The sequence below is a fragment of the Amblyomma americanum genome, chromosome 9, assembly GCF_052857255.1.
Source record: "Amblyomma americanum isolate KBUSLIRL-KWMA chromosome 9, ASM5285725v1, whole genome shotgun sequence".
Taxonomy (NCBI): Eukaryota; Metazoa; Arthropoda; class Arachnida; order Ixodida; family Ixodidae; genus Amblyomma; species Amblyomma americanum.
The window spans coordinates 71752590-71778537 of record NC_135505.1 but is presented as its reverse complement, the minus strand read 5'-3'; the positions used below and the strand labels follow the sequence as shown (position 1 = coordinate 71778537).

Below are 25948 nucleotides of genomic sequence, written 5' to 3'. Positions count from 1 at the left end.
GGGCGCCTTAGTGTTCTGCCTCCATATAAACGCAGCCGCCGCGGTGGGGTTCGAGCCCGGGAAATCCGGATCAGTAATCGAGCGCCCTAACCACCGAGCCACCGAGGCGGGGTGAGAAAGAAAAAAAGAAAACATTTTGTAATCATTGACATTTGGCAGAGTTCTGTTGGTTGTCTAAAGACATAACATCGTACCAGACACGAAGAGGAGACGTTTTTATTTTGCACTAAAAGGCTTAAAAGCGAAAGCGCGTCGCACGAGATAAAAAAAGGCGCTCATAGTTACCTTCTGTTTCAATAAACGTTCTTAAGGCGCATATAAACAAACAGCAACAATAAACCCATGTCAGTGCCGTTGCCAGGCGCGTTTCCTTTCGGCGGAGCTGATGTCATCGGGAGCTTCCTGCTCTATTTCGTTGGGATAGTTTCTCCTCTCTCTCTCTCTCTTTATATGCATACGGCTGAACCTCGCAACACTGGCAAGCCGGGAGCTCCAGATGATAGCTTAACATTAGGGCGAGAAGGCGGCGTCAAGCACGTCACACTAAACTGGCTATAAAGTTCGCGACACACGATACATCGTCACCACTGAACGCAGCCCTCCGTGCGTAGTTGGTTAGTACGTAACGAATACGTTCAGAGCCAGGGGCTTATTCCTTCGATGTTTACTTGGACTATAAGGGTATCATGGTTTGAGTTTTACTTTTGACTTCGTCTGAATTCCGGGTATCGATATTATTGCCGTCCAAACAGTGCAACGATTCGCTTCCCTGATGGTCCTCATTTTCTGCTAGAATTGATAGGAAAACGCAAGAGTGAAGCTTAAACCGCTTAAATCTTGTTCCTGTACACACATCCGAACAGCTCTTTAGATCGCAATGGAAAGCGAAGAAACATCGACGCATGTTGAATATCTCTCCGAGAATGCCGAGGTGAGACTGGTCAAAGGTATCGGCACTGAATCATGGAATCTGCTGCGAGGACGACACCAAGGAACAGGCACTCGACGGTGTAAGCCGGTTTTGGTCTTCGTACTCATAACTCTCCTCGGACTCATCATTGCTGGGCCTGCTTTGACCTTCTTCTTTCTGCGGGGCACTCAGAAGGTAAGGTCGCTTTTCTTTTCTTTTTCTTCGCATTTATCAGCTCTGCTTTCACGGGTCCGCTCTTCCGCTCTTCAAAAAAAAAAAACTAATGTGTGACAAACATTGTCCCGAGCAAGAGATTTTTTAAAACGAAACATTTCATCTTTGTTGGCTGTGGTTTTTCTTTCCTTATAAATAGTGATGCAGAAAGCAATTCTCGAAGCTCGGCTCAACTCTACAAGCGACACATTTTAGTAATGAGGAGCCGACCCAGAATGGCAAAAATTGATTTTTTGCATTTTGTCATTTATTAACATTTTCTGTATCTGAAAAATTTAAACTAGTCTAAGCAGCCATACCCTCTACGAATGGTTAGCTATGAGAAAGAGACCCATGAACTAGCCCCAGAAATCTCGACACACACCTTCACTCTGCACGGCTAGCGCCCCTTGCCATTTAGCGCTGAACAACGCAGCCCGCTATGGAAAGAAAAATTATAGGTGTAGCGTTAAGGGGCAGGAAGACGGCAGAGTGGGTGATTGATCAAATTAATGACATCTTAGTCGAAATGAAGAGGAAGAAAAGGGCTTGCACAGGGCATATAATGCGAAGGCAAGATAACCGCTGGTCCCTATAAGGGCAACGGAGGGGATTCCAAGGGAAGGTATGTGTAGCAGGGGGCGGCAGAAGGTTAGGTTTGCGGATGAGATTAAGAAGTTTGCAGGCATATGGTGGGCGCAGCTGAAAAAAAAACAGGGTTAATTGCAGGAAAATGGGAGAGGCCTTCGCCCTGCAGTGGGCATAGTTGGCTGATGATGATGATCATGATAGTTTATTATGTATGGCCGCGGGGAGGAAAGAGCTGGCTTGAGCGCAAAAAGCATTGTAAAGCATTATTTTGCGGTTATACATCAAAATTACAATTTTGATGTATAACCTTTGAGTTACGCAGTTTTCTCTACTAGCGGCCAACAGATGGCGTTAGTTGCTTACATCGAGAAAAAACGGGCACCGAAAGAACAGCTGGGCGAGTCCTCCAAGTGACCAGTTTATAATCTCTGGGAGTGCAGTTGCAAATGTTTGTCTTCCTTATAGCACTTTTTCTATATTATTGTAACATCTTTTGAACTGACATTTGCTAAATTTGGGCACAATCTAAATCTCACGAAGATAAACGCAGAACTTTATGCTCCAAAATCTCCAATATCAGTGGCCTGGGCATTTCACAATAAAATGAAATGGGGCATTTAGTGCCCGATTTAAAATAACCGTTCCAGAGACATTCCGGCTTCCATCTCCCCTCTATAATTTTGAACTGCACATCATTCAGCGCCATTCACTTCGCAGCGCACTTAATGCACCTCACACGCACTCTAGGACAACCGTTCTTTGACCACTGATATCATCGTTAACAAAAATAGTAACTACATTTCAGAGCCTCTTTGCGCGCGGGGCGCGCTGCCCTCTCCATTCACACTACTTCGCACCGAGTGTAAGATTGTTCACAGTCTGTACGTATCAATCCCATGCTTAGCGGCTCTCGCTTTAAAATTTCCGGCTTTTCGCTCCACACAGGTCAAGAAGCTCAACTCTCCCGCTTTACTCTTATCTGAGGCCAATTCAATCTTAATGCCTCATGCTGCGGTAACTGCTATAGAAAATTATGTTAACCACGCTAGACTGACGCGACCTTTCACAAGAAATATTCCCCGCGATTCAGGCAGTGATCGCTTGGTACTAACACAGCAAATTCCGAAGTGACATTTTTCAAGTCTGTATGAAATCCAAAGAGGGAAACCGAGGCTCCTACTCTAAGGAGCTAATACTCATTAAATTTTGTTGGCTTGGGGTGCTGAGTGTCTGCACTCAAATTTTCTGAAACCGATGATGAACGCATTAATTTGCCTAAGCGTTATTATGAATATTCTAAATTACGAAGATTACATATTGTTTTCCTAAAGCTGAAATATGTCATTTGTGCTTTTCAGAATGTTTATTTTTCGTCCCCCTACAAGCAGAATCAATATGACGGTGAGTGCACGTTTCATCTGTTCCTGAGGCATATATCAAAGTCGATCTTGCCCCGCTAACAGGATTCATTCCGTGGTATTACCACAGAACTAATAAATTTGAGGTCATTCTGATGTTGTACTACTTGATGCAGTCTTATACCTGAACCGCTACCTTTTGATAATATCCACTTCACTGGATTGACGCGACTCCTAATTTCTCCACGAAAATGATGTCTCTTGTGGTGTCCAGGGGCTGCATGATTTTTGTTTCTTACTTTTCGATAAGCCATGTTGTTTTGTCCGTGGGGCAGGTCGCTTCACTCTATTAATTAGATACACTGGCGAGGGAGACGTTGGCATTATGTAAGACTCCTGCGGGGACAGAGGCTCAGGCTGCTGTGCACTGAAGTTCAATTTAGCGTAGGTAGGTTGGTTCCCACTGTGTACGTCGGCACCCAAAAAATTTATGACAACGGGGTTGCGCACTAGGGCTTGGTTATGGAGTACCCCGCCCGAAAACTTCACATAAATGCTGAAGTGCGTGCTTTCTACAGACAATAAAGACACCAAGTGTTGGCCGCTGGGCCCGTGATCCCGCAATATGGCGGCAGGGCACTTCCTATCACCAACTGCCGTTAACACGTCGGGCAGCATGTTCTCGGCACCACACACCTGCGCTCTGTGGCGCTAATATCAGTCTAAGGCACCATATAATTCTGGAACCATATAAGCTGGCTGGGCAAAGCGAATCACAGAAAGCAGGAACAGATTCACGATGCCGAAGGAAAATGTTTAGAGGGAGATGACGCTGTGAACTACATTTCATCAGTTATAGCTGAATCATTTAAGAAAGACGATAAAGTAATCACCCCAAATCAGAGAGCAACACAGGAACGCACAATAGAAAACCGCGTGGAAATGACGAATGTTAACTGGAAAAAGGCGGAAGCAAATATTCCAAGATGTACGTCAGCAAGGATCGACGAAATCCCAATCAAGCTAATTAATGAACTTGGCCCAAGAGGCAAGGAAACGCTGATAAAAGTGTTGGAGGCAGTCATAACGAATCAGCAAATTCCGCACAGCTGGAAACAGGGTAAAATGAATTTGATTTATAAAGGAAAATGCACTAAGACGAACATAAAATCCTTCCGACTGATTACGATAACATCAGTTACATACACGCTGGCGATGCAGGCGGTGAAAATAAAATTGCAGTCATGGGTAGAAAGTAATAGAATACTCGGGGAACATCAGAAAGGGTTCAGAAGTGGTAGGCGCTTAGATGATTTCCTGTTCGTGCTTACCCAGTGCATAGAAATAGCTAGGGCGGAAAACAGACCTCTGTATTTAGCCTTCTTGGACATAAGCGGTGCATACGACAACGTGAACAGGGAACTCCTGTGGAACATATTAAAAGGTGAAGGTGTCTGTCATGAGGTAATTAATTTTCGACAGGAAATATATCGAGAAAATGAAGTTGAAATAACATGTGAAGGAATTAAGAGTACAACAACTATCCAGATATACAAAGGATTAAGGCAAGATTGTCCTCTATCACCGCTGCTGTTCATGTTTTATATAAGTATGGAAAGAAGGCTACAAGGAAGCAATCTAGGTTATGATCTGTCATACACATTAGGCGGAAAGGTTGTTGAGCAGCGACTACCGGGTGTAATGTATGCGGACGATATTGTACTGTTAGCAGAAAGCCAGGAAGATTTGCAAACTTTGGTGAATTGCCGTGGAGACGAAGGAGACAGTCTAGGTTTCAGTTTTAGCGCAACTAAGTCAGGTGTGATGGTTTTCAACGGCACAACTGATCAGGAGCTTACAATACAAGGCCATGAAATACCCCGAGTGGCCGAATACAAATATCTCGGGGTATGGGTAAACAACACGAAAAAGCACGAACAGTCCCTCATAGCAAAAGGGCGAAGATATGCCGAGATAATGAAACATAGAGCATTGTGGGGGTACAACAGGTATGAAGTCCTCAGAGGTATTTGGAAAGGAATAATGGTGCCGGGGCTTACTATCGGGAATGCGGCTCTATGCTTAAGGGCTGCAGTTCAGTCGCGATTAGAAGTAAATCAGAGAACTGTCGGAAGATTAGCACTAGGTGCCCACGGGAAACCCGCAAACGAGGCAGTACAGGGGGATATGGGCTGGGCAACGTTCGATGCACGGGAAGCTCAGAGTAAAGTACTATACGAAGAACGCCTGAGGAAATTAGATGATAACAGGTGAGCATCTAAGGTATTTAAATACCTGTACAGAAAGAGCTTTGACACACAGCGACGGAAACGAACTAAAAATCTGGTCAGTAAGTTTGCCAGAGACGAGGAAGGAGAAAGAAAGAGCATTAAACCACACGTTAAAAACGTCGAAGGTAAAAATTGGTTAGATTCAATGTAAAAGAAGCATAGTGTAGAACTATATTGATGCTGGAAAGGGCAGATAAGAAGGAAACGTTTTATGATAACTATAGAGGCAGTGCCCTCCTCTTTGAAGCTAGGTCAGGGTGTCTTAGAACGCGCAGCTGCGGAAAAAAAATTAACGAAGAAGATGACGCATGTGCTGTGTGTGGTAAATCTGAAGAAACAATAGAACACCTCATCCTAAAATGCGATGGTATCCATCCCGATGTCGATGCAGGCACAGTCACTCTTCCTGAGGCCTTAGGGTTTAGAGATAACATTAGTCATGTAAATAAATCTGCGGTGGAAATTAGCAAGAAGCGATTGGAGGATTGGTGGCACAAAAGCAGAGAGGTGACCTAAGTTTTAAAGTGTAGGAAGACGTTTTTTAAAGGAAATGGCGAATTGTATTAACAACTTACTGCAGAGTAAACCAAAATAGAGGAAAAAAACTGAGCATAGTGGCAACAACCACTGCCCCGTTTCAAAGGGGACGCGCCTACCTTCCATCCATCCATCCATCGGCACGCACTTGAGCATTCCTATCATGTTTGCTAACGACAGTACATCGTGGCCAGCAGAAGGCTGTGGGGGTACTTGACAGCAGGCTTTGGCTCTTCGAGATTGCTCTGACTGACTGGACGTTGCTGATAGCATGACGCTTTGGGAAGAACATAGATTTTTTGGCCACTAACAAGAGATAAAGCTTGCGGCGCAAGGCGTGTGGGGAAAACGTGGCTTAGGATTGACATCTGCTGGTTTGTTGATTGCTTTACAGATTAGATTTTAGGGTGGTTCCGTTTTGTTTTCATTGATGTTTTGTGAGCTTCGTGGTAGTGCATTTATACAGCAACGCAGACAGTTCGTTTGAGTTACGAAGCCCCCGAAGCCGCTTGTCTCAGAAGCACCTGAGCACAGTGCACAGTGTCTACTGGGTCCAAACGGTTTTTTTTTTATTTAGATGTACAGTGGATCAAAGTCCTTCATCTGGCCTCTTTCAGAGGTACGCTTCATGCATGTGCAAAGTTTAGAAAACTGCGATGGTAACCTCGATCATTCCTGAGTTGTTCCGCGCGGAGTAATCGACAAATCTGCTTGGTCACTGGCCTGCCGCGATAGATGGCAAGAATTTCCACGGTTCCCTAAGCTCTCGCGCTCCTTATATCGCATCGTATATAGCCACTTATCACATGAATGTTACAGCGCGCGGCCTACAGGTGCTCCCTAGACGTCGTTAATGTTAAGGCTTCCCCAAAGAAGTACAATGGGTCGCAGGTGCTTTGCTGCTCCATATCATCATATTCATAGCACAAGAGGCTAGTACGACTAGACAGGGCGCAGGGTTTTGTAACGCTGCGGGCCACAAATATGCGTTCTCTGTTATGTTACAATAAGAAACAGTTTTTTCTCGCTCATCGCAGTCAAAGGTAACAGTCATCGTTGATTCCTTTTTTTTTTTTTTTGCTCCGGGTTCAATCATAACTGAGACAGCGGTGGTACAATCTTCTCAAAATCTCGTACGGAGTGCTTAGATATTGACGATGAAATTTCAGTGTTGAACAGTCCGACAAAATGCAGAACTTAATACTCTGTGCACGCTGGCGTCACAAAGCTCACCACCAAAACGTATACACTATTTTAGGATTATTTTTTTAAATATATTAGCGCAACCCAATTTTCAGGCGTCCCGTGGATCGCCACACATCTTGCGATTTACGGAGCTTTTGACAAAAGAATTCAGAAATTTCGTGATGAGCAGACATTTTGAATGTAATGACTCAGAAACATCACGAGAACAGCACAAATGAAATATCTAAAAGTCAACCAGAAAAAATGTACTGTGTGCGCTTCGGAAGATAAGTCCGCTATATCTTTTCCGTAGCCGACTAGAAGATGCACAGTCTCACCCGCTCATCTTGATCTTAAAAAACTCCCTCCCGAAGCCGAATTTATTCACCCGAAAGCTGGCCTTAATTTTTCATGAAAACTCAACTTAGCGCTTTCGTCGCTACAATTATACGCCTGCATTAAAGCACGACTAAAACTGTTTGCAGAGTCTCCCGAAGTATCCAAGCTCACCCTAGCAGCCGTTGGTGCGGACTCCTTCACTGTTACCTGGGAGCAACCAGATAGTCCTTTCGACTACTACCGGGTCGAGGTGATGGCCGGCCCCAGTGGGGACAGTGGTACGCCTCAACTACATAGAGCTGGTTCGTGCGCAACTGGCAGAATTCTGCACCCAAACCAGACGCGCGTCACTTGTGACCATCTGCAAGCCTGCACCAACGTGACCTTCACGGTGAAGACTCACCGTAACGGACCGCATCAAAGCACATCTTCAGGCACCACACTCTGGGACATCTTCATCCCTGGCAAAGGTAAGCTTTGTTCCTATTGTGGCTACTTTCAAATCGATGCTAATTGTGGCACGAGACTAAACCAAGAGCGAATACTTTCAATTCAAAATATAAATCAAGAAATCAACAAGTGTCAGGAGTAAATGTATAGCGCATACGTTTAGAGCCAGAAACGAGCACGTTTTACGCTTTAAAAAAAAAACGAACTATGACATCCTGATAGAGAAGTAGTTAGTTGTACTATATATTGGTATGTACGTTAAAGAACCCCAGGTGGTCGAAATTTCCGGAGCCCTTCACTACGGCGTCCCTCATAGCCTGAGTCGCTTTGGGACGTTAAACATTCATAAAATCATAATTTGGTATTACTCGCCCAGCACAATCACGCGTTCTAAATGATAAACTGAAAATTTATTGGCTTGTGCTTGTGATAACAAGGAAGGAAACCAAAATTTTCGGTAATAAGCGTCTCATTTACGCGTATGTTGTGTATTGCAGTCTAACAATTCCGTGTTCCAAAATGACTGTAACAGCAATATAGTGAATGGTCAGACGTTTCTGTGATTAACTGCATATTCGTGGAGGCGGAGGAGAGAGATTTTAATGAAACAGGAGAGGTCTGCCTGGTTGTTGACCTGGCATGCTACTCCAGCATATTCGTGGTTAGTTCTGTTATGGTGATGATCGTGTTTGGTACCTAATGTGTTATTCCGGTCTGCTAAAACGGTGCCGAGAAAACCGGTAGTTCTAAAGCTACATCAAAAAATCATGAATGGTCTTTCTTCCTGGCTTATCCTGCTGAAACTGGGAACACTCCAAAGAACTATACCCCTGGGAGCTGTCACTAGTAGTAAATGCAAGTTTTTCTTTCTGGGAAGGTGAGAAATACGGAGACGTTAGTACTTCTCTCAACCGATATATCCATGTTATTGAGTTCCGTGCATGCATAATAAACTCCAGTACTTCGCTCGCACTACGAGCCATATGTCCGGTGGGGTCACACAGGTTCATAATGACTGGCTGCATGTTTCAAACCCAGAAGCTGTTATGGAGCTGTTCCGCCTATCGTACACTGCTGCTCAGATCAACGCAGCAAAAACTTCATTCTCGAGCAGAATTTGAACTGCGGATGACGCAAGTAGGGCAGCCTTGTTTCCCGTTGCCATAGACAGTTCGACCATGGCCGCAGCCTCAAAGCAGGTGCATAGACGCCGGCTCTCGCTGAACAAAATACCAGAAAACTGTGCGTTGATGCAGAATAAGAGTAAAGGAAAACAGTATTTATTTATTTATTTATTTATTTATTTATTTATTTATTTATTTATTTATTTATTTATTATTTTATTTATTCATTCATTTATTTATTTATTTATTTGTTTATTTATTCAAATACCCTAAACGGCCTCCGGGGAGGGGGTATTACATGGGGGGGGGGGGGGGGGGGGGCACAGGAAGCACTTTGACAACACTTTGCTCGAAACAGAAAAGGGAGAGAAAAAATACAGACATCATTTTGAAGTACAGTAATAAACAATAACAACAACACTATAGCGCAAATAGAAAGCGTAAAAATTCAAGCAACTCGGATTAAGGATACAAACACAACGCAGAAAGAAAAAAGAATGGAAAAGAAACATCTGGAAGAAGGTAGTAGAATTCGAGGGAGCACAAAAGAAGGATTACTAACTCTATAAAAGTAGAGTGGTGCACAGGTGCGTACTAGAAACTTATTACATGCAAATGCTGAAGCTCATTTTGACACATTGTTTTGTGCGCTCTAAGTATGAGAAGCGAATGCTTGAAATCCAGGTACTCTTCGTTTTTCAACATACGTTCTCCAGTCACCTGGTACGCTGGAAGAGTTAAAACCAGAAATAACTGAACTTTCCTGCCCAGGAACAGGACTAAAGGCGTCAGCGGCAGCAAGAGACTGCTGTGCATGAAGACAAACGCGAACAGAACAGTATTTTGTGGCCTGTAACTTAAACAGGGACTTTTTTTTCTTTCAGAACCGGATTCACCCATGGACATCACGATAGTCGGTGAATCACCCTCTCGCAGCCTGCTCAAGTGGGCGGGTCCTAAGGAGTGGTCTGCCGTCCTTAGTACTTACGCAGTGATGGTCTGCACCTCCTTCAACGCGTGCGATGCAGAGGCTGGTGACATGGACTGCACGAACTACGAGACGCCAGTCATGAAGCTGCCGTTTGACAGCACCGCTGACACAGCCTACTGCGTTATGGTGACGGCGACGACCCGTTGCGGCGGCGACGTCATCCTGAGCAGACCAGCCGCGGCAGTTGTCAGGACTCCTGCGTTCCGTAAGTTTCCGCTTTCTCATTCTATTGCCTCCAGGAAACCTATGTAACGCAAACCATTGGCACTTTTTTAATGAACTCTATGTCGCTTATGTTCCATGGCATGTTTTACTCTCTCACTGAGCTGCGCCCTTAATTTCACTTACTCGTACGGCTCAGCAGTGTGTTCTAACCGGCGAACACCGCGATTATGACCCTTTCTGATATCAATGAGTTTTTTCAAGAACACTGAACTCGCCGTTCAGTCCTGTAACTAGTACGTGGCCAGTTATCTTTAAAAGAAAATTGCTTTTGTGTTCTCAGCATACGATGCTATCGCTACCATGGGGCACGGCAAGGCCGCTTTGCAAAGCGTTTTCCTTTTTTTCCAGTCCTCGACTAGCAATTTTTCGTTCTAACATTCAACAGGAGGCTTCCTTGTTTTCACTAAAAGTGATATCTTGGTGTACTGCAACGCTGTTTTCGTCCATTAAGACAACAACATTTTCACCGTTGTATATGTTCTCGGGGATAAGGCAATTTTTCTGAAGGCAAAATTTTATCTGCGTCTTAGAAGCAGGGAGCTGAGTTCCTGCGCCGTACTAGGGGTGACACTTTCCTGTAGAAACTCTCTGCGCTTCTTTCTTTCATTTACACTCTGTGGCATGCGGCTGTTCCCCTTCTTAGTATGAATGCAACTCATATCATTTAGTATGTGCGACGTTCATGCTTGTGTTAGTGAAATATTTGCTCACACGCCTTCCTAAAATTTTGGTACAACAATCACTGAAATGTGGAGTCAAGTGGAATGAAATATCAATGTGCAAGGACAAAATGCAGTTGTTATAGATAAGTATTTACTAAATAGTGAGTAACCAAAAAAACAGTTGTAGTCTACAACAAAAACAATAAATCAACAACGTAGTTCGTAGGTCTGCAGTCATGGTTTTATGTGGCACACAGCTACAATTGGCTACTGAACAGTTTTGAGCATGAATTATTTGTCGCTTACAGTATATGTAGTAGGAAAACGTGAGTGCGACAAAACGACAGACGCAAATCACTTTCTATATCACGCTCGTCGTGTCGATTGAATCAGCCATATGTCAGTACGAACCGCTGGAAATTTAGTTTTTAGGGGTGTGCTCTTTCTGCATGTAGTTCGATAAAGGAATAAAAGTCTTAACATGTAGGCACAGAATTACAATCGTTGTTCTCAGAAATTTTTTATGGATTTCGGCTGTTCATAATTCAACATGCATTTTCAGATATTCTTTTCAAATTGGTTATCCAACGTCCGATGCATAAACTTTAGATGCAGAAGCTTGGTCCAACATGTGCGTTAAAATTTTGGCGTGTTGCAGTAATCTTACAGGCCGATCTGCTATCTTGAGTCTGGTAAACTGGTTTCAGCGCCTTACTTAACAATCCATAAACTTAATTGGGGCAGTGTATGTAATCTAAACAAAGACGGTATAGGAAAAATATGCGAAATATTTTGGAGCCAGATAATTTATATTTTATGGCGGAGGTACGAAAAATTCGAGGCGTTAACTATACATGTTTTATTGCTGTTAATGCGAGAGCAATCATATAGCAGTAGATTTCAAATGTTAAGTTAGTAAACTGTAATGAACAGGGACTTCTGCAGCTAAATAAAAGTAAAAAAAATGTTTTTCAAAGCATGCTCAAGTATCAGTACCTGTCACGATATGGATATAAATACTGATTTTTTAAGGTTAGATCTAGCCCGCAATTGTTCGCACCATAACCCTCCGCTCTTCAGGAAACTTGTTATTGAATATTATTACGGCTTTAAATCTGGAGAGCACTCTAGGTAAATAGATCAACTATTATTTTTATGCTGAAATACTTTACTTCTAGAGATGTTAAATAGATATTGGTTAATAGTTCAAAAGGCTTTATATAAACTTAAACAATGCTCAAATAAGAATCATAGCAAGTTGTTGGGTGATTTGGTCTGTCATCTCTAAGAAAGAAGCAACACAGAAAAAATACATGGACAACATACAATGGGACAAGAGTGCGCCTCTTCCGTGTTGTCTCGTCCTTGAGTTTGTTTGCGTAGTTTGTTTAGTCAAAAATGGAGAACGATGATTTTTGGGCTTAACCAGATGCAGCCTTAGCTGTCGAAGATCCCCCTCTTTTATTCCTACCAAGCCATTCTTGAGATCCGCAAGCACGTTCAGCTAAAAGTTGATGAAGCAAGCAATGTTTACAGGTCCTCCTGATGTCTCTAAGGTAAAGGTGACGGTCGTGGGAAACGACTCTTTCACTGTGAGCTGGCAGCGACCCGAGGGCCAGTTCGACTACTACTGGATGGAAGTCACAGACAGCAACGCTGTTCTAGGCAGCTCTGAACATCGCCACGTGGGTTCGTGCGTCAGCGGCACATTGCTTCAGCCGCACCAGACGCAAGTCCGCTGCAGCCAGGTGAAGAGCTGCACCAACGCCAGCCTGACTATTTACACTCATGTGAATGGTCCACCAGAACAAACCTCCCACGGAGTCACCGTGGAGGGCATATTTATACCAGGGAAAGGTATGTCACACGATTGTCTAGACATGCTGTACAGGTGAACATGGATCACTGAACGTGCCAGGAACATGACTCATTTGGCATAGCCCTCGTTTACGTGTCGTTAGCTGTACTTCATGCGAGGGTGGTCGTTGTTATAATTATCTTTACTACTTCTCGGGGGCAAGCGAAAGGCTCTGAATTTTTTACCCCCTCCTCTAGTGTACGCGTATTATGGTGCTGCGTTTCTGCTCAACGTGTCGGCCGCAGCCAAAACGTTATCGACACGGCAGTCACGTGACCACGCCGTGCATGGGTAGAAGGCGCTTTGTTGTCTCCGTGTTAACTACAACGTCCTTCTAGGCCATACCGCGGAAGCAATTCGCAAAGCACGCTGCAATAAACTGCTCGTTTTTTTCACTCTGAATTTTTTTCACATAACCGTTCCACTCTCGTTTGAAAAAAGGCGTTTTGTATTCTCTTTGTTAAACAAATTTATCGTATTCATTCGTTTCTCATACAGCACCGAAAAAAGGACATCAGTAATAAAGTTCTCTCTCTGCCTCTCGTTTTTCTGAACTCTAAGTGCACAGGAATTATCGGCAGACTTCTATGCGCCTTCGCCTAGCGGTCAAACATGGGCCGTTCTAAAAAGCTCCACTGATATTTTTCACCGGTTGGGTACTCTCGCCAGCTTATATTTTAAAGCTCTTTATTTTCATCAACTGTGAGCATGCCGTCAAACTTTGCCCTCCGCAGGAGGCAAAGTAAACACTAACTCGTCTCAGCTGCTTATACTTTCTATTTCCAAGGACTAAATATTTACTTCATCTAGGGTCAGCAACGCACGCATGCGGTCGCATTTACTTCGTTCGAGCAAAAAACGCGCTACTCGTTGGCCCTAATGACTGCTTTCCTTCCGCGGGTAGTAATGTGGGCTAAGATGTCGAGGGCATAAAATAGTGCTAGTCAAAGCAAGAAAATATTTCGGCACTAGTGGTGTCAGCTGATTCCACAACACCATTCTTCAGCCATCGCCTCCATAGAGAAAGACTTAATTTTTACTGCTATTCATTGTTATAATTGTTCTCGCGATTCCACTGAGCTGTACATTCTAACGAAGAAGAAGCAACAGCAGCAATTCACGATTGAGGCTACACTTTTGCCGTCATCTTCCATGGAAACTTTTTTGTTTATTCAACTACACCTTGGCCAATCCCCCAGCGTGGGTATGTGGCATATACCTGGGGCGAAGAAGAAGAAGACGAAGAAAAAACATGGATGAGAAAGCCGAGCTTTGGAGAAACTTTTTAAATTGTATATCATTAGCTATTCGTTATTTTCCGCTGAAAGTTTTAAATGTATTGTGAAATTCCATCCTCAATCATAGCCGCCTCATAATATGACTGAACTCTTAGAGGCTTTGTTGTGCCACGTTTTTAACATAATAAATTTTAAACCACCAGGGCTTAACATTTTTCAGCAGAAGCCATTGATTTCTGATGGGTAACGTTTCTAGAACGTGTGCTCAATTTTTCTGCAGATGCACTTGTAGTGATGAGTTTGTTAGCACTGTTGACATCGACAGTAGTCATTGCAGGAATTAAATCAAACGGTAAATTGGCTTTTTGAAGCAACGTAAAATCACATTTTTTACTACCATGGAAAGCCAGTGTTTGGAGAGAGACAAGCAATTAAAATGCGAATATTGGTGAACCGCAACCGAAGGAAATGAATGGCGAAAATAAAAGGGCTCCTGATGTTGCGCTTGTATCTTCTATTGCCACTATCTTCCTCATGCGAGCACCTGCTAGCCAGCAGCTGGAAGCGACTGGGGCATGCATGCTGCAGCATCATCGCTCATGAACCACGTGTGCCCCCCCCCCCCCTTCCCACTGGACAATTCTGCTTGTTTGGCTAATAATAATTGGTTTTTTAGGGAAATGAAATGGCGCAGTATCTGTCTCATATACCGTTGGACACCTGAACCGCGCTGTAAGGGAAGGAATAAAGGAGAGAGTTAAAGAAGAAAGGAATAGGTGCCATAGTGGAGGGCTCCGGAATAATTTCGACCACCTGGGGATCTTTAACGTGCGCTTTCTTCATAATGCGTATATGACACGGTCCTAAGCGCGTTCTCTTTTCTTCTTGGGCAACAGCTGCCAGCCCTGCAAAGGGCTATGGATGAGACTGAATTTCTTCTCGCTTGTACTTAACCGTATTTGGTCAAAATGCAAATACTAGAGGTTATATTCCATTTCATGATCTCGTCAGCGGGGACACCTGGTTTGAAAACAGTCACGAGCCAGATGCATTCTGCCTCGTGCTTGCTGAGCACTTCACCGCAAAGCGTCACTGAAGCGCTTTATAAAACTTGACAGAAGAGCCCAGTACTGATGTGGGGATCACTCTCAGCTTCTATGCTGTGGCCTTCTGGCATGGTTAAGCAACTTTTTAACTTGTGCGGTTAACATGGTGCACTGTTAGCAGGTAAACTCACCTACTGACGAGAAATAATGCATTACGGAAAGGCGAACAGGAGAGAGCGGCATCTTTTGTGGGAAGACAAACAGCGATCAATCCCTTACTAAGTACAAGCACTACTTTTTAGTCATCCCGGCTCCTAAATCAGGCACCCTTCGGTTAACTTCTTTGTTGTGAATCGTAATTAAAGCTGCTCCTTTCGCATTCCATGCTTACTGAGCCCTGATGTCCTATTTTGACGGCGTTCCTCTCGATCCATAATTTATTCCACCCCGAGCTTTAATTTTTCTTGCACAACTATGCTACCTTATACATTTCAAAAACAAAGAGGAAAAAATTTCCTATGAAAATAATAATTCCAGGGTGAAAGGGTTAAACGCAGTTGAGGCACAGATGAAAGTCCACGTCAAATTCAGAATCCACACGAACCCACATCAACAGCAGTAGTTGCATAATGGCCGCCGAAACACTACATCGGCTCCCGTTCGTTTATGTATATAGACAAGTGAGCAAGAAGTAAAGAAAAATTTGTATTAAAAATTGCGACACCGGGCTTCCACCTGCAATCACTGTCGGTTCGCCTGGCGAAGATACAAGAGGCCCAATTATTTGTTGGACGCTAACATGCTGTACGCTTTCAGATTTCGTAGGTAGAGGCGGCTAGAGTTTGTCATCGATTATGGGGCTCTCTATTTCACGTGCATAAAGCACATACCGATGCTGTAATTCTTCGTTAATTAAACAAAAGGAATTATGAATCACGCGCGTGATTAATTTAACAGTACAGTACATTACTGCGCTCGTTTTTACCGCAGATCTGCACACACCGAGGAACATCACTTTCACGTGGAAATCCACTACCCTGACGCGAGTGCAATGGAATCCCTCAGCAGCACCCTGGGCCCCTGCTCGTCTCTACATCGTTGAAATTTGCGACGCCTACGGCGTTTGCGATGCAAGCGAACAAGACAGGAGCTGCTCACACCACGAAACGTCGAAGACGTGGCTGGATTTCGAGAGCATCGCCGACACTGAGTACTGCGTCCTGGTCACGTCGGGTGCGCGATGTGGCAGTGGCATCGTGAGAAGCACTCCGGCATCAGCGACATTTATGACACCCACTTTTGGTAAATCTGACAGTTTGCGTTTGTCTTATTAACGAAATTAATAGACACATATGCTCTTAGAAGGAGGAGAGGAAGGGGCCAAAAATTCTTGCCATTAAAACAGATCTCTCGCGTTTCTGATTTCTTTCCCCATTAGCCTTATTTCATATGCGGTGTCATTCTGTAACTTATGGGAACAAGTCAGCTGACCAGGCTGCTCGTACCGCCCAGTATCTCTGTCTACGCGCTTGTGTCATTTCGCGACGTTGACTACGTTCAAGCCTACATCGTTATTCACTTATTTTATTAAGCACCTTTGGTGTGAAAATAGTTCCAGCGCGAAATTATTCAGTTTGGTCCCAGACATCATAAGCATTTTTGCCAACTGCCCACCCAGAAATCCTCTTACAACTTTATTCACAGACATGGTAGATTTTCCTTCTATATCAAAAACTTTGGCCTATCCCTCTATTTGAATGTTTCACATGAGGTGTGTGAAGACGTGCGTCACTGCTTCCGAGAATGCTTCCTACCTGTTACTATCGTTTCCTGTTTAAAATTTCTTTGCTCATAACAACGTCTACTTACTCTGATGAGAAATGCTGCTGCTTGTGCTGTTTTAAATCAGACCGAGCCACACATCACGCGTGCTATTATTGATTATAGTATTTGATTTGATTTTCCTCGTTCCTGTTATTTATGCTTTTACTTTTATTTTTACGCATTCTTACTACCTTGCGAGTAATTCTGCATCTGTGGTTATTTTCCTTCTCGTTTTAAAACTGCACCCGTTAATTTTTCCTGGCTCTCTAAATAATCTTTTCATAAGTTTTATTATTCTATTCTATGTGTTGTTGAGGAAAGGAAATGGCGCAGAATCTGTCTCACATCGCGGCGGACACCTGAACCGCGCCCTAAGGGTCTGGATAAAGGAGGAACTCAGAGAAGAAAGGAAGAAAGAGGGGCCGTAGTGGAGGGCTCCGGAATAATTTGGACCACCTGGAGATCTTTACCGTGCATTGACATCGCGCAGCACACGGATGCCTTTACGTTTCGCCTCCATCGAAACGCACCCGTCGCGGTGGTGTTCGAACCCGGGAACTCCGGATCAGTGGCCGAGCACGTCAACCCCTGAGCCACCGTGGCGGTTGATAAGTTTTATTTTGGGAAATGTGTTTTATGCATGTATGTGTTTCTTTTTGCCTTTCTCCTTATTTTATTTGTCTCGATGCAGTGCATTTTATTGCCTTTGCTGGTTTTAGTTCTTTTTTCCTGTCTTATATTTATTTGTTTTGCAAGGAAAGCATTTTGAACATGTTTTACCTGCTGTACTGCACAATGTGTTGCAGCCAGCCTCCGTCTCTGCTGCTTACAAGCACCAGTGGAAAATCATTGATCTTGTGTTTGAGCTCGGCTGCTGTGGGAGCAAGGGTCCTGCAGAGCCCCTACCACGCTCTGCACAGAGACCGGCTACGTGGTCCTCTGTCGAGCATGAATGTTTTTGGGCATGCCCATTCTGCTCTCCCCGAGGTGCGTCATGACTGCGGTGTGGAGTTCTGAGTCACTCCGACCCACACGATATACCCAGCTGGGGCACGATGCATAAGCAAGACTAGAGTCCTTGCATAAATCCTCTCTGGAGCGTTTTTAATCGCCAAGGCATGAGTTCTAGAAGGAAGTAATATTTGGGTGAAATGCACGCCCTTTAGTGAGTGTCTGCGCGATCTTCAACCCCCCCCTCCCCCTATCATTCCAGTTTTCCACTTCGGCACTTTTAATGCTTTATTGGAAACTTTGTACCTGCACTCTTCATTTGTTTCCTTTAAAATTCGTACATTTGGAATTCTGTCATGCTTTTATTTCTTTCTTTCGTTTCTTTTGTTGCTTCTCTTTTCTTCTATTTAGTTTCACGCGGTGTATGTACATACTTATATGTGCCTTTTCATTTTTTCTATTATAATTTTTTTCTTTAAAGGTTAGATAATTTTTCTGTATTTCAGGGGTCACTGCTTAAGGATATATGGTATAGTCTCGTTAACGTTTTTGCATTTTTGCTCCACCGCTTCGGTTCCCGTGTTCTCATTGTGTCTAAATCTGTAGTACTGATGAACGTCTCCTTTATTTTCCAACGTCTTGTCCTCTTGTTTTTCGTTGGTGTCGCAATTGTTCCTTTTTATTTCGTATGACTGCTGGCACTCTCTGCGCATCTTTTCTTTTGCTTTTCCCTCTTACTTGTCTCACAGCATTACAGCCTTTTTTACGGGTTCTTAATAATATTAATAATAATAATAATAATAATAATAATAATAATAATAATAATAATAATAATAACTGGTTTTGGGGGAAAGGAAATGGCGCAGTATCTGTCTCGTATATCGCTGGGCACCTGAACTGCGCCGTAGGGGAAGAGATAAAGGAGGGAGTGAAAGAAGAAAGGAAGGAAGAGGTACCGTAGTGGAGGGCTCCGGAATAAATTCGACCACCTGGGGATCATTAACGTGCACTGACATCGCACAGCACACGGGCGCCTTAGCTTTTTGCCTCCATAAAAATGCAGCCACCGCGGTCGGGTTCGAACCCGGGAACTCCGGATCAGTAGCCGAGCGCCCTAACCACTGAGCCACCATCGTGGCCTAATGCGACTGGCGTGCTCACTTTTTAACCAACTTTCCTTCATTTTATCCATTCTCTCTGCATAAGAACATTTTTTTATCTAATATGAGTGGTTTGCTTTTCTTCTTTTTTTCGTTCTCATTTTCGTTCTGCGTTATTATTTTCTTTTTGTTGGTATTCCAGAACACGGATCCATGCGCAGTAAAAAAGTGCACGTGTCTGCTTCCCCTGTCCTACATTCACATAGGACTACACCCAGAAAACGAGAGAGTTATTAATTTTAAACTATGGAGTTAAAGAGATAACGAACCGTGTACCAGTGTTTTCAGGTTGCGGAAGCAATGTATTCGAACACCAACGTTTGCTGCAGTTCCACCAGACGTTACCAACATGACCTTAGAAGACATTGGGGTCGACTCCTTCACCGTTTCCTGGGAGCGCCCGAAAGGCCACTTCGACTACTACTGGGTCGCTGTCACCGACGACAAAGGTAGCCGCGGTGGCAGCGAGCATTTTCACGTGGACTCCTGCCGAAACGGCACCATCCTTCACCCGGAACAAACGCGCATCACCTGCGGTCATCTAGAGGCCTGCACCAACGTGAGCTTCAACATTCAGACCCACAGCAACGGGCCTCCTGCACGGACCTCTGCGGGAGTCACACTCGGGGGAATAGTCATTGCTGGCGCAGGTACGGCGTGTCGAAGCTAGCAGAACCCGCTAATGCCCGGCGTATCAGATACGACGCGAATTTAAAAAAAAAATCCCTATCCACAAAACAAGCCATGTTTTGATAGTTTATTACTGCTACTTTGGTGGGAGGGAAGGATTATTGGCAATTTATTTGCGTAACCGTTTATTTATTCTGTACGGACGAATACTTTTGCTTCGTTTTAGTCTTAGGCGTAGAGAAATCTTGTATCACAGGCGGTCAGAAAATAAACCTAATATTTTTACGAAACACAAATGCAGACGCAGTCATAAAAGTACCGTATTATTTTTCAATAGCGTATACACTGCGTTCAGTGCAGGAGCGACAGCGCATTAACAATATCATTGAAACCTACTATTAAGACAGGGGATAGGGTTGCTTGGAGAGATACGGAACTCGCCTTTGTACCGCAGGGGCATAGTTATGATGATGAAGGTAATGGTGATATCTTACTACCAAGGCAAAGCACAGACTTACTTGGAGAGACACAGAGAATGCCTTTGGCCGTCAGATGCTGTGCAGACGCAAAAGGATTATCGGGTGAACGGGGCCTTTAACGCCTCAGCCAATCTACTGTCGTAAAAAAATGCACGGGTGAAAAATTCGCTACCACTTTTACGGCTAATTACTAACCGTGGTGGCACTCAAGATGCCCGACCCCTTAGCGTCTCCCCAAGCTATCATCATCTTAGCTAAACAGAACTCATGTATTCGCTCTCGTTTTTAACGCTGCACGAAAGGAATCACTATATTTAAATGTCTAAGTGAACTGTAGTTATTCAGACACTTAAATATTCTTCTGCACTGCTTAAAAATGAACCAAACCTCGATTAGCTTCGAATGGTAGAACATTTACTCATACTGGCAAATGTACCGATGAGTTCCTGAAGAGGGCTGTCGTGGCAATTAAAAATAAAAGGCACTTCCGGTGGAATACTGCTAGTATTGATGGTTTTGGCTTGGCGGCTAATGTTCAACGTAAAAGTAAAAGTGATGACGCCACTAAGTTTAGATTTTTATTGCTCTAAAACTGTATAACAACAACTGGCAAAAAAAGAATGATTCGAAAACGCGAAATCAAAAGAAGAGCGTTAGCCAATTTTTCCTTTTCTGCTTTCAATAAATTCGGATACCAAAGCGTACACGACACAACGACAATTCGTTTGGTACCACCCGCATCACTCTGCGACCGCTAGTTCGCCCGCCACGGCCCTCCGGAGGCCGCCCCTCAATACGGTTTCGGGGACGATGGGTCGTCGGTACGAATCCCTCACACACACCCGGCATCAACTCGACTAACAACTTTGTGCGCCGAATTGTGCCGATTTGTGCTTGCCCACTGAGCATCAACGTAGGGGGTCGCACCTTACGCGATGCTGCAGCAATTTGATCACATGACCGGCCGCCGTCCTGAAATCTCAGACGGACAAGAAGCGTTCGAATGCGAGTAGTAAGAGCTAACGCTCTGGAAAAGCAACTTAGGATACACATTTTGGCCGAGTGCATGAAGCCAGTGCTTATGAAAAAACAGTGATTTCTGCTGAAGTGATGGTTTGGGGAATATATATGTAGTTCCTTAATGTGGCCTGTAAAGGAGATAATTCCTGAGCTTTTGTGCAACAGCCGCTGTGTTAACCTTGTTTCTTCTACATGCGCAAGCAAATAGGGCCTTCGGCGCGTAACGTGGACGTTATTCCATGTTACCTATACCATTGGCTGAAGTGCGCCCACTGCAGAACAAATGCTTTTTCTCCGACTAAAACCCAGTCAACCCACGTCTGTGTCGGTCGTTGCTATCCTCTGCTCACAAGTTTACTAATGCTGTCTCGAAAAGTGCCACCTTTCAAGCGTTTCCTTTCTGCCGTGCTACTTGTGTTAGGCTAGGAGGCAAGGAGATACCGTTTTAAGGCGAAAGCCTATAATGGACCATCGTTGTCCGTCCGTCCGCGAAATCTCACACTGTGACATCACCAATGGCATAATTGCCATAACCCATATACTCTTAGCAATTACGAAGTAATGAGTGATTAGTAGTGTTGTCATTAAATAGTAATTAGTAAAAAATAAAATAATTAAGCTAAAAAGAAATAAAACTGAATTAAAAGTTAATTTGAAAATAGAAATAACTGAATAAAATTTTTAAACAAATAAATAAAAGTAAATGAAAAAGTTGAAAATACAAATGAACAAAAATAATAAATAAAAACAACTGAAATAAAGAAATGCCTACAAGCGCCGTGGATAAAAACCTGCGTTCTAGAAAGTTCCATGCTCTCGCATTCCTGCACTTAAGCAGACTTAAGTGCCCTCAGAATTTTTTTTTCATGGTGTTTATCTTCAAAAGCAATCAATGCTTGAATTGCGCAAGTTTATTCCAAATTATAGATAATTTCTCAAAAGTAAATGCCTTCTGTCTCATAAAGCAACTCTGAGCACAAATTTATTCTGGTGTGTATCGATAAATTGTCGTGTACTGTTGAGGAAGATATAATTTTCACTGAATTGCAGAGGTTCTAAAACTATTCGAAAGAACATAAAACGAATTAAATGTATCACGGTCATACTGCGGCAGCGTCATGAATGTTTCTTGCTCGAATCGCTCAGAATAGGTTAAACGACCGGCGCATCTCAAAGGTGATATCGAGGTCTTAAAGTTCTTTAATCAAATAATTTCAATGCATTGACAGGACAAAGCGCAACACAACAGACGTCCACATAAAAAAAAGAGCGTTAAAATCAATTTTTGCAGAAAACAAAGACTGCACGCAACTTTCACGTTACTCCTGCCATTTTCTTTTCTAAATTTGGTAACGTTCTATCTAACCTGCTGTAAACCGTGATCCTAGATTCGTATATTGTTCTAAAATGTATTCAGTACTAAAAACCATATTTGGCCTGTCTTTCTTTTCCGCATCCCCACGTAGCCCCTGGAGACTTCAGGGCTGACGTTACAGCCACTAGCAACACTTCGGTGCAAATCGTGATTCATGTGTCGGACGTCAAGAGCTGTCTCCTGGACGACTGCCGCGGAGATTGTTTCCGTCTATATGGAGGAGGATCAGCATCCTGGCATGACTTCGCTTGCAATGACCACGACGGACTCACCTCTGTTGTCACCCTGGATGGCCTTGAAAGTGACTCGCATTACAGCTGCAGCGTGACGTTGATCAACGTTCACAAGGGCCAAGACATGAGGAAGCTTAAATTCCTTGATTTCGACACCCCAAAATGTGAGTAAATATTCTACCAAACAACAGTACGCAAAGTCGTCTTCATAAATGTAGTGTTCCCAGAAACTCACACTTCAGTTATCGGATCCACGAAGTTTATGAAGATGCTTGTGCATCTTCATAAACTTATCCCAACGGCTTAGTTGCGCTTTGCAACATCGTATTTAATATGAATAAATGCAGCAGATAAGGTATTTGCAGTGCATGAAAAACGGACTCATTCTCGAGCGCTCGACATAGCTCATATGAGGACGAAGTAGTTTTTGTTTCCACTGCTCCTGTATGTAAATAAACAGCGTTGTGATAGCTAGTTTTCTAGGTAGCCTTGAACTGCGGATCACTCTCAGCCTACTGCGTCTCGGAAAGCTGTTCAGAAGGATATAGAGGACATAATTTTGTGTAAATAACTCTCCTGTTGGACTTAAGATTGTACATAAAACAGTTTCATTTTTTCATCTTCTTTTCATTTCCAAGCAAAATAACTTAATCAACGGTATAAGCAGTTTTCTGGTTATTTATGCGAACCCGTTTGGCGGCTCTGTTGAAATCTGTTTTCCTGCTAGAAAAAGACGCCAAATTTTGTTTCTACTGCGGTCGCAAACGGAATGCACAGCAATATTTGTTTGTAGCGAAACCGCGAGATTTCAGTTCATGCCAACGAGTAATTACTCTTTATTACAAATCTACTGCATATTGGGGATTGCCCTGAACTTCCGACCAACGGAATAGACGTAGCATAAAATTCTATGCGGTACCGACGTAGCACATTCTAGAGAATTAACCTCGTTGCAAAGCAAGGTCTCGTATCGGTCAAACAAAAGCATTCGTCCGCAGCCTCGCTCGGGCTGCTGGTGAAGCGTCCAGGACCACTACCGTCCACTGCCTTCGCTGTTTACAACCGGATCAGCACCGCGCCGAACAATGGCGCCATGGTTCAGCGCGAGATAGGGTGTCTGGACACCTGCGCCGCGCTCGAGACGAGTTGACCATGGGCGCGAGGATTACGGGGCACGTGAGGGCCTCCCTCTTGGCTCACACGGCACGAGGACTGCGCGTGCGCTGCCAGGGCTTCACCGACCCCGGGATTAGGAAAAGGCTGCTGTTGACCCATCCAAGACTCCGGCTCTAGCGCTGCACGCAGGCGCCAGAGGCCGACTTAGAGTTTCGTCAAAGTTTGTTTCCGTACGGCACCATGTTCCCCATCGCGTACGGCGCTGTATTCTCCCTCCGTTCTGGCGCTAAGGTCATCGGCGGCGCACCGATAACAGGAGATAACATCCATAAAACTGTGCCCAGTGAGCACCGGCTGAACATACGTTACAGATGGCTAAAAAGTGAATTAGAAATAACAGTGTCCTGTCCGCACTGCCTATTGACAGAATGGTCTGCAGCGCTTTTGCATACTTCAGACTAACCGAAGGGAAAAAGAAGTAAAAAAAAAAGAAACTCGACCAGCTCGAGGGTTCCTCCTTAACGTTCATCTCAGATGATAAGAAGCAGTGCGTGTCAAACAACCCCTAACGGAGTTTTCTGCTACCGGTGACGGTATCTCGGCTGTCGGTGACAAGACTTGTAGCAAGCTGGGAGCAGAGGAGGAAAGCAGTATTTGCAGGGCAATGGTGCAGCCACGCTTGTTACCATCTTGTATCTTTCAGGGAGTTATTCAGGCTAGATGGCATAGCCGTCAGCGCCACATGGAGGCATCGTAAGCAAGGGCTTTCACTTTCATTCACGGGCTAAGGGAAACATTATCTATGAGTGGACAGTGGCGGAGTGGACGTGCTCATCATTCACTTTATGTGACAATTTCTACCTTTCTTAGAGCGACTGCGTTGATAGAAAGGTTACGTCTAGCATGCTAAAGCTATAACTACGACTTCTTTGCCAAGACGGAAGGCCGGAACTGCGGTACTTCTGAATAGGCATACCAATATGGAGGCTAGATGAGTCATGTGCCTACGTGCCAACTTTGAAAAATTCGAAAACGAATGGTTGATTATAGTGATGGTTTGTTTACCGTCAGCTCGAAAGAGCAAATTCACCAGGAGCTAGGATGATTTTCACGGCTTTATAAAAGAACAAAGCATCACTGATTCATTTCTGTATGATGGCGTGTTTTTCATTGGCGGCAAAGTCTCCCATAAATACCCCAGTTATTCTCGTATTTGCCTGGCGGCAGGAAGCTCCGGCTTAGCAACCTGCGAACGTCCAAACTAAATGCTCGACTTGAACGACAGGTCTTGAAGCAGACACAACCTGTGCCACGAGGTCCTCGCTTCCCAAAAGGCGCTGAGAAAGCTGGCGAGTTAGGTGGTAGCGAACTCCCTGCCACTTAATAGATGTTATCCGGGGTGGGCGACGGATGTTTTTCTTGTATACTACGCTCGCTCTCAGAAAACCTGAACTGCCGTTAACTAAAGAACCTTGCTTCCTCACCATGTCTAGGTGCAAGAGGTTATACCTAGCTTTGCGGAAAACAGGATCAACGCGCTCATGTGACCGCGAAGCCCAGCGATCTCCTGCGCGTGCGACAGCCATGTTGTTGCGCCCGATGTTGCTATAAATGCGTATTTGCGTACAATGTTTATTTTTCCTTTGATTCTACGAATTTTCTAAGCTCCAAGAAACCTACAACTTCTCGAACTATTTTTCTTGCTTTCTACAATTTCAATTCAATATTTCAGAACAATTGTTTTTTTTGTTCTTGACAAAATGTTTGGTCTTTTGCGACACCAGAGAAAGAAGAAAAGAAATTTAATTCCTCTCAGTGTCACTACTTTTTGCTGCTATTGGATTTCTGTAAGCAAATGGTAAAACCGAGGTGAACTATTCTGTTGTCGGAGTTATCCGGAATGCTAGGCAGCAAGAGTCAGATTATGCGCGGTGTTTGGAAGTGTCTGTTTTTTCTGTCACAATCTCCATTTCGCATTGTTTTTTCCCGCAGAGGGGAGCGATGGCGATCTCAAGAACCCGGAGCCTCAGCAGCGTGCCGTGGATCAAAGCACTCCGGATTTTTTCACACTGAGGAGGTTCCGGAATAAAGCAATATCCCTGAACAGAACAATAACTGTGATTTGTTTACTTCTGCCTTTAT

The 25948-nt window shown here is 44.0% G+C and overlaps 1 protein-coding gene across 1 annotated transcript; it reads left to right on the top strand.

Annotated features, from left to right (window-relative positions):
* The first annotated feature begins 580 nt into the window (after window positions 1-580).
* Window positions 581-25948, top strand: LOC144105267 (tenascin-like). Its single transcript, XM_077638413.1, has 9 exons — window positions 581-1105; window positions 3073-3115; window positions 7571-7894; window positions 9883-10194; window positions 12413-12733; window positions 16009-16320; window positions 19283-19603; window positions 22549-22854; window positions 25799-25948. Coding segments are annotated over exons 1-9 (2169 nt in total). The 5' UTR covers window positions 581-877; the 3' UTR covers window positions 25801-25948.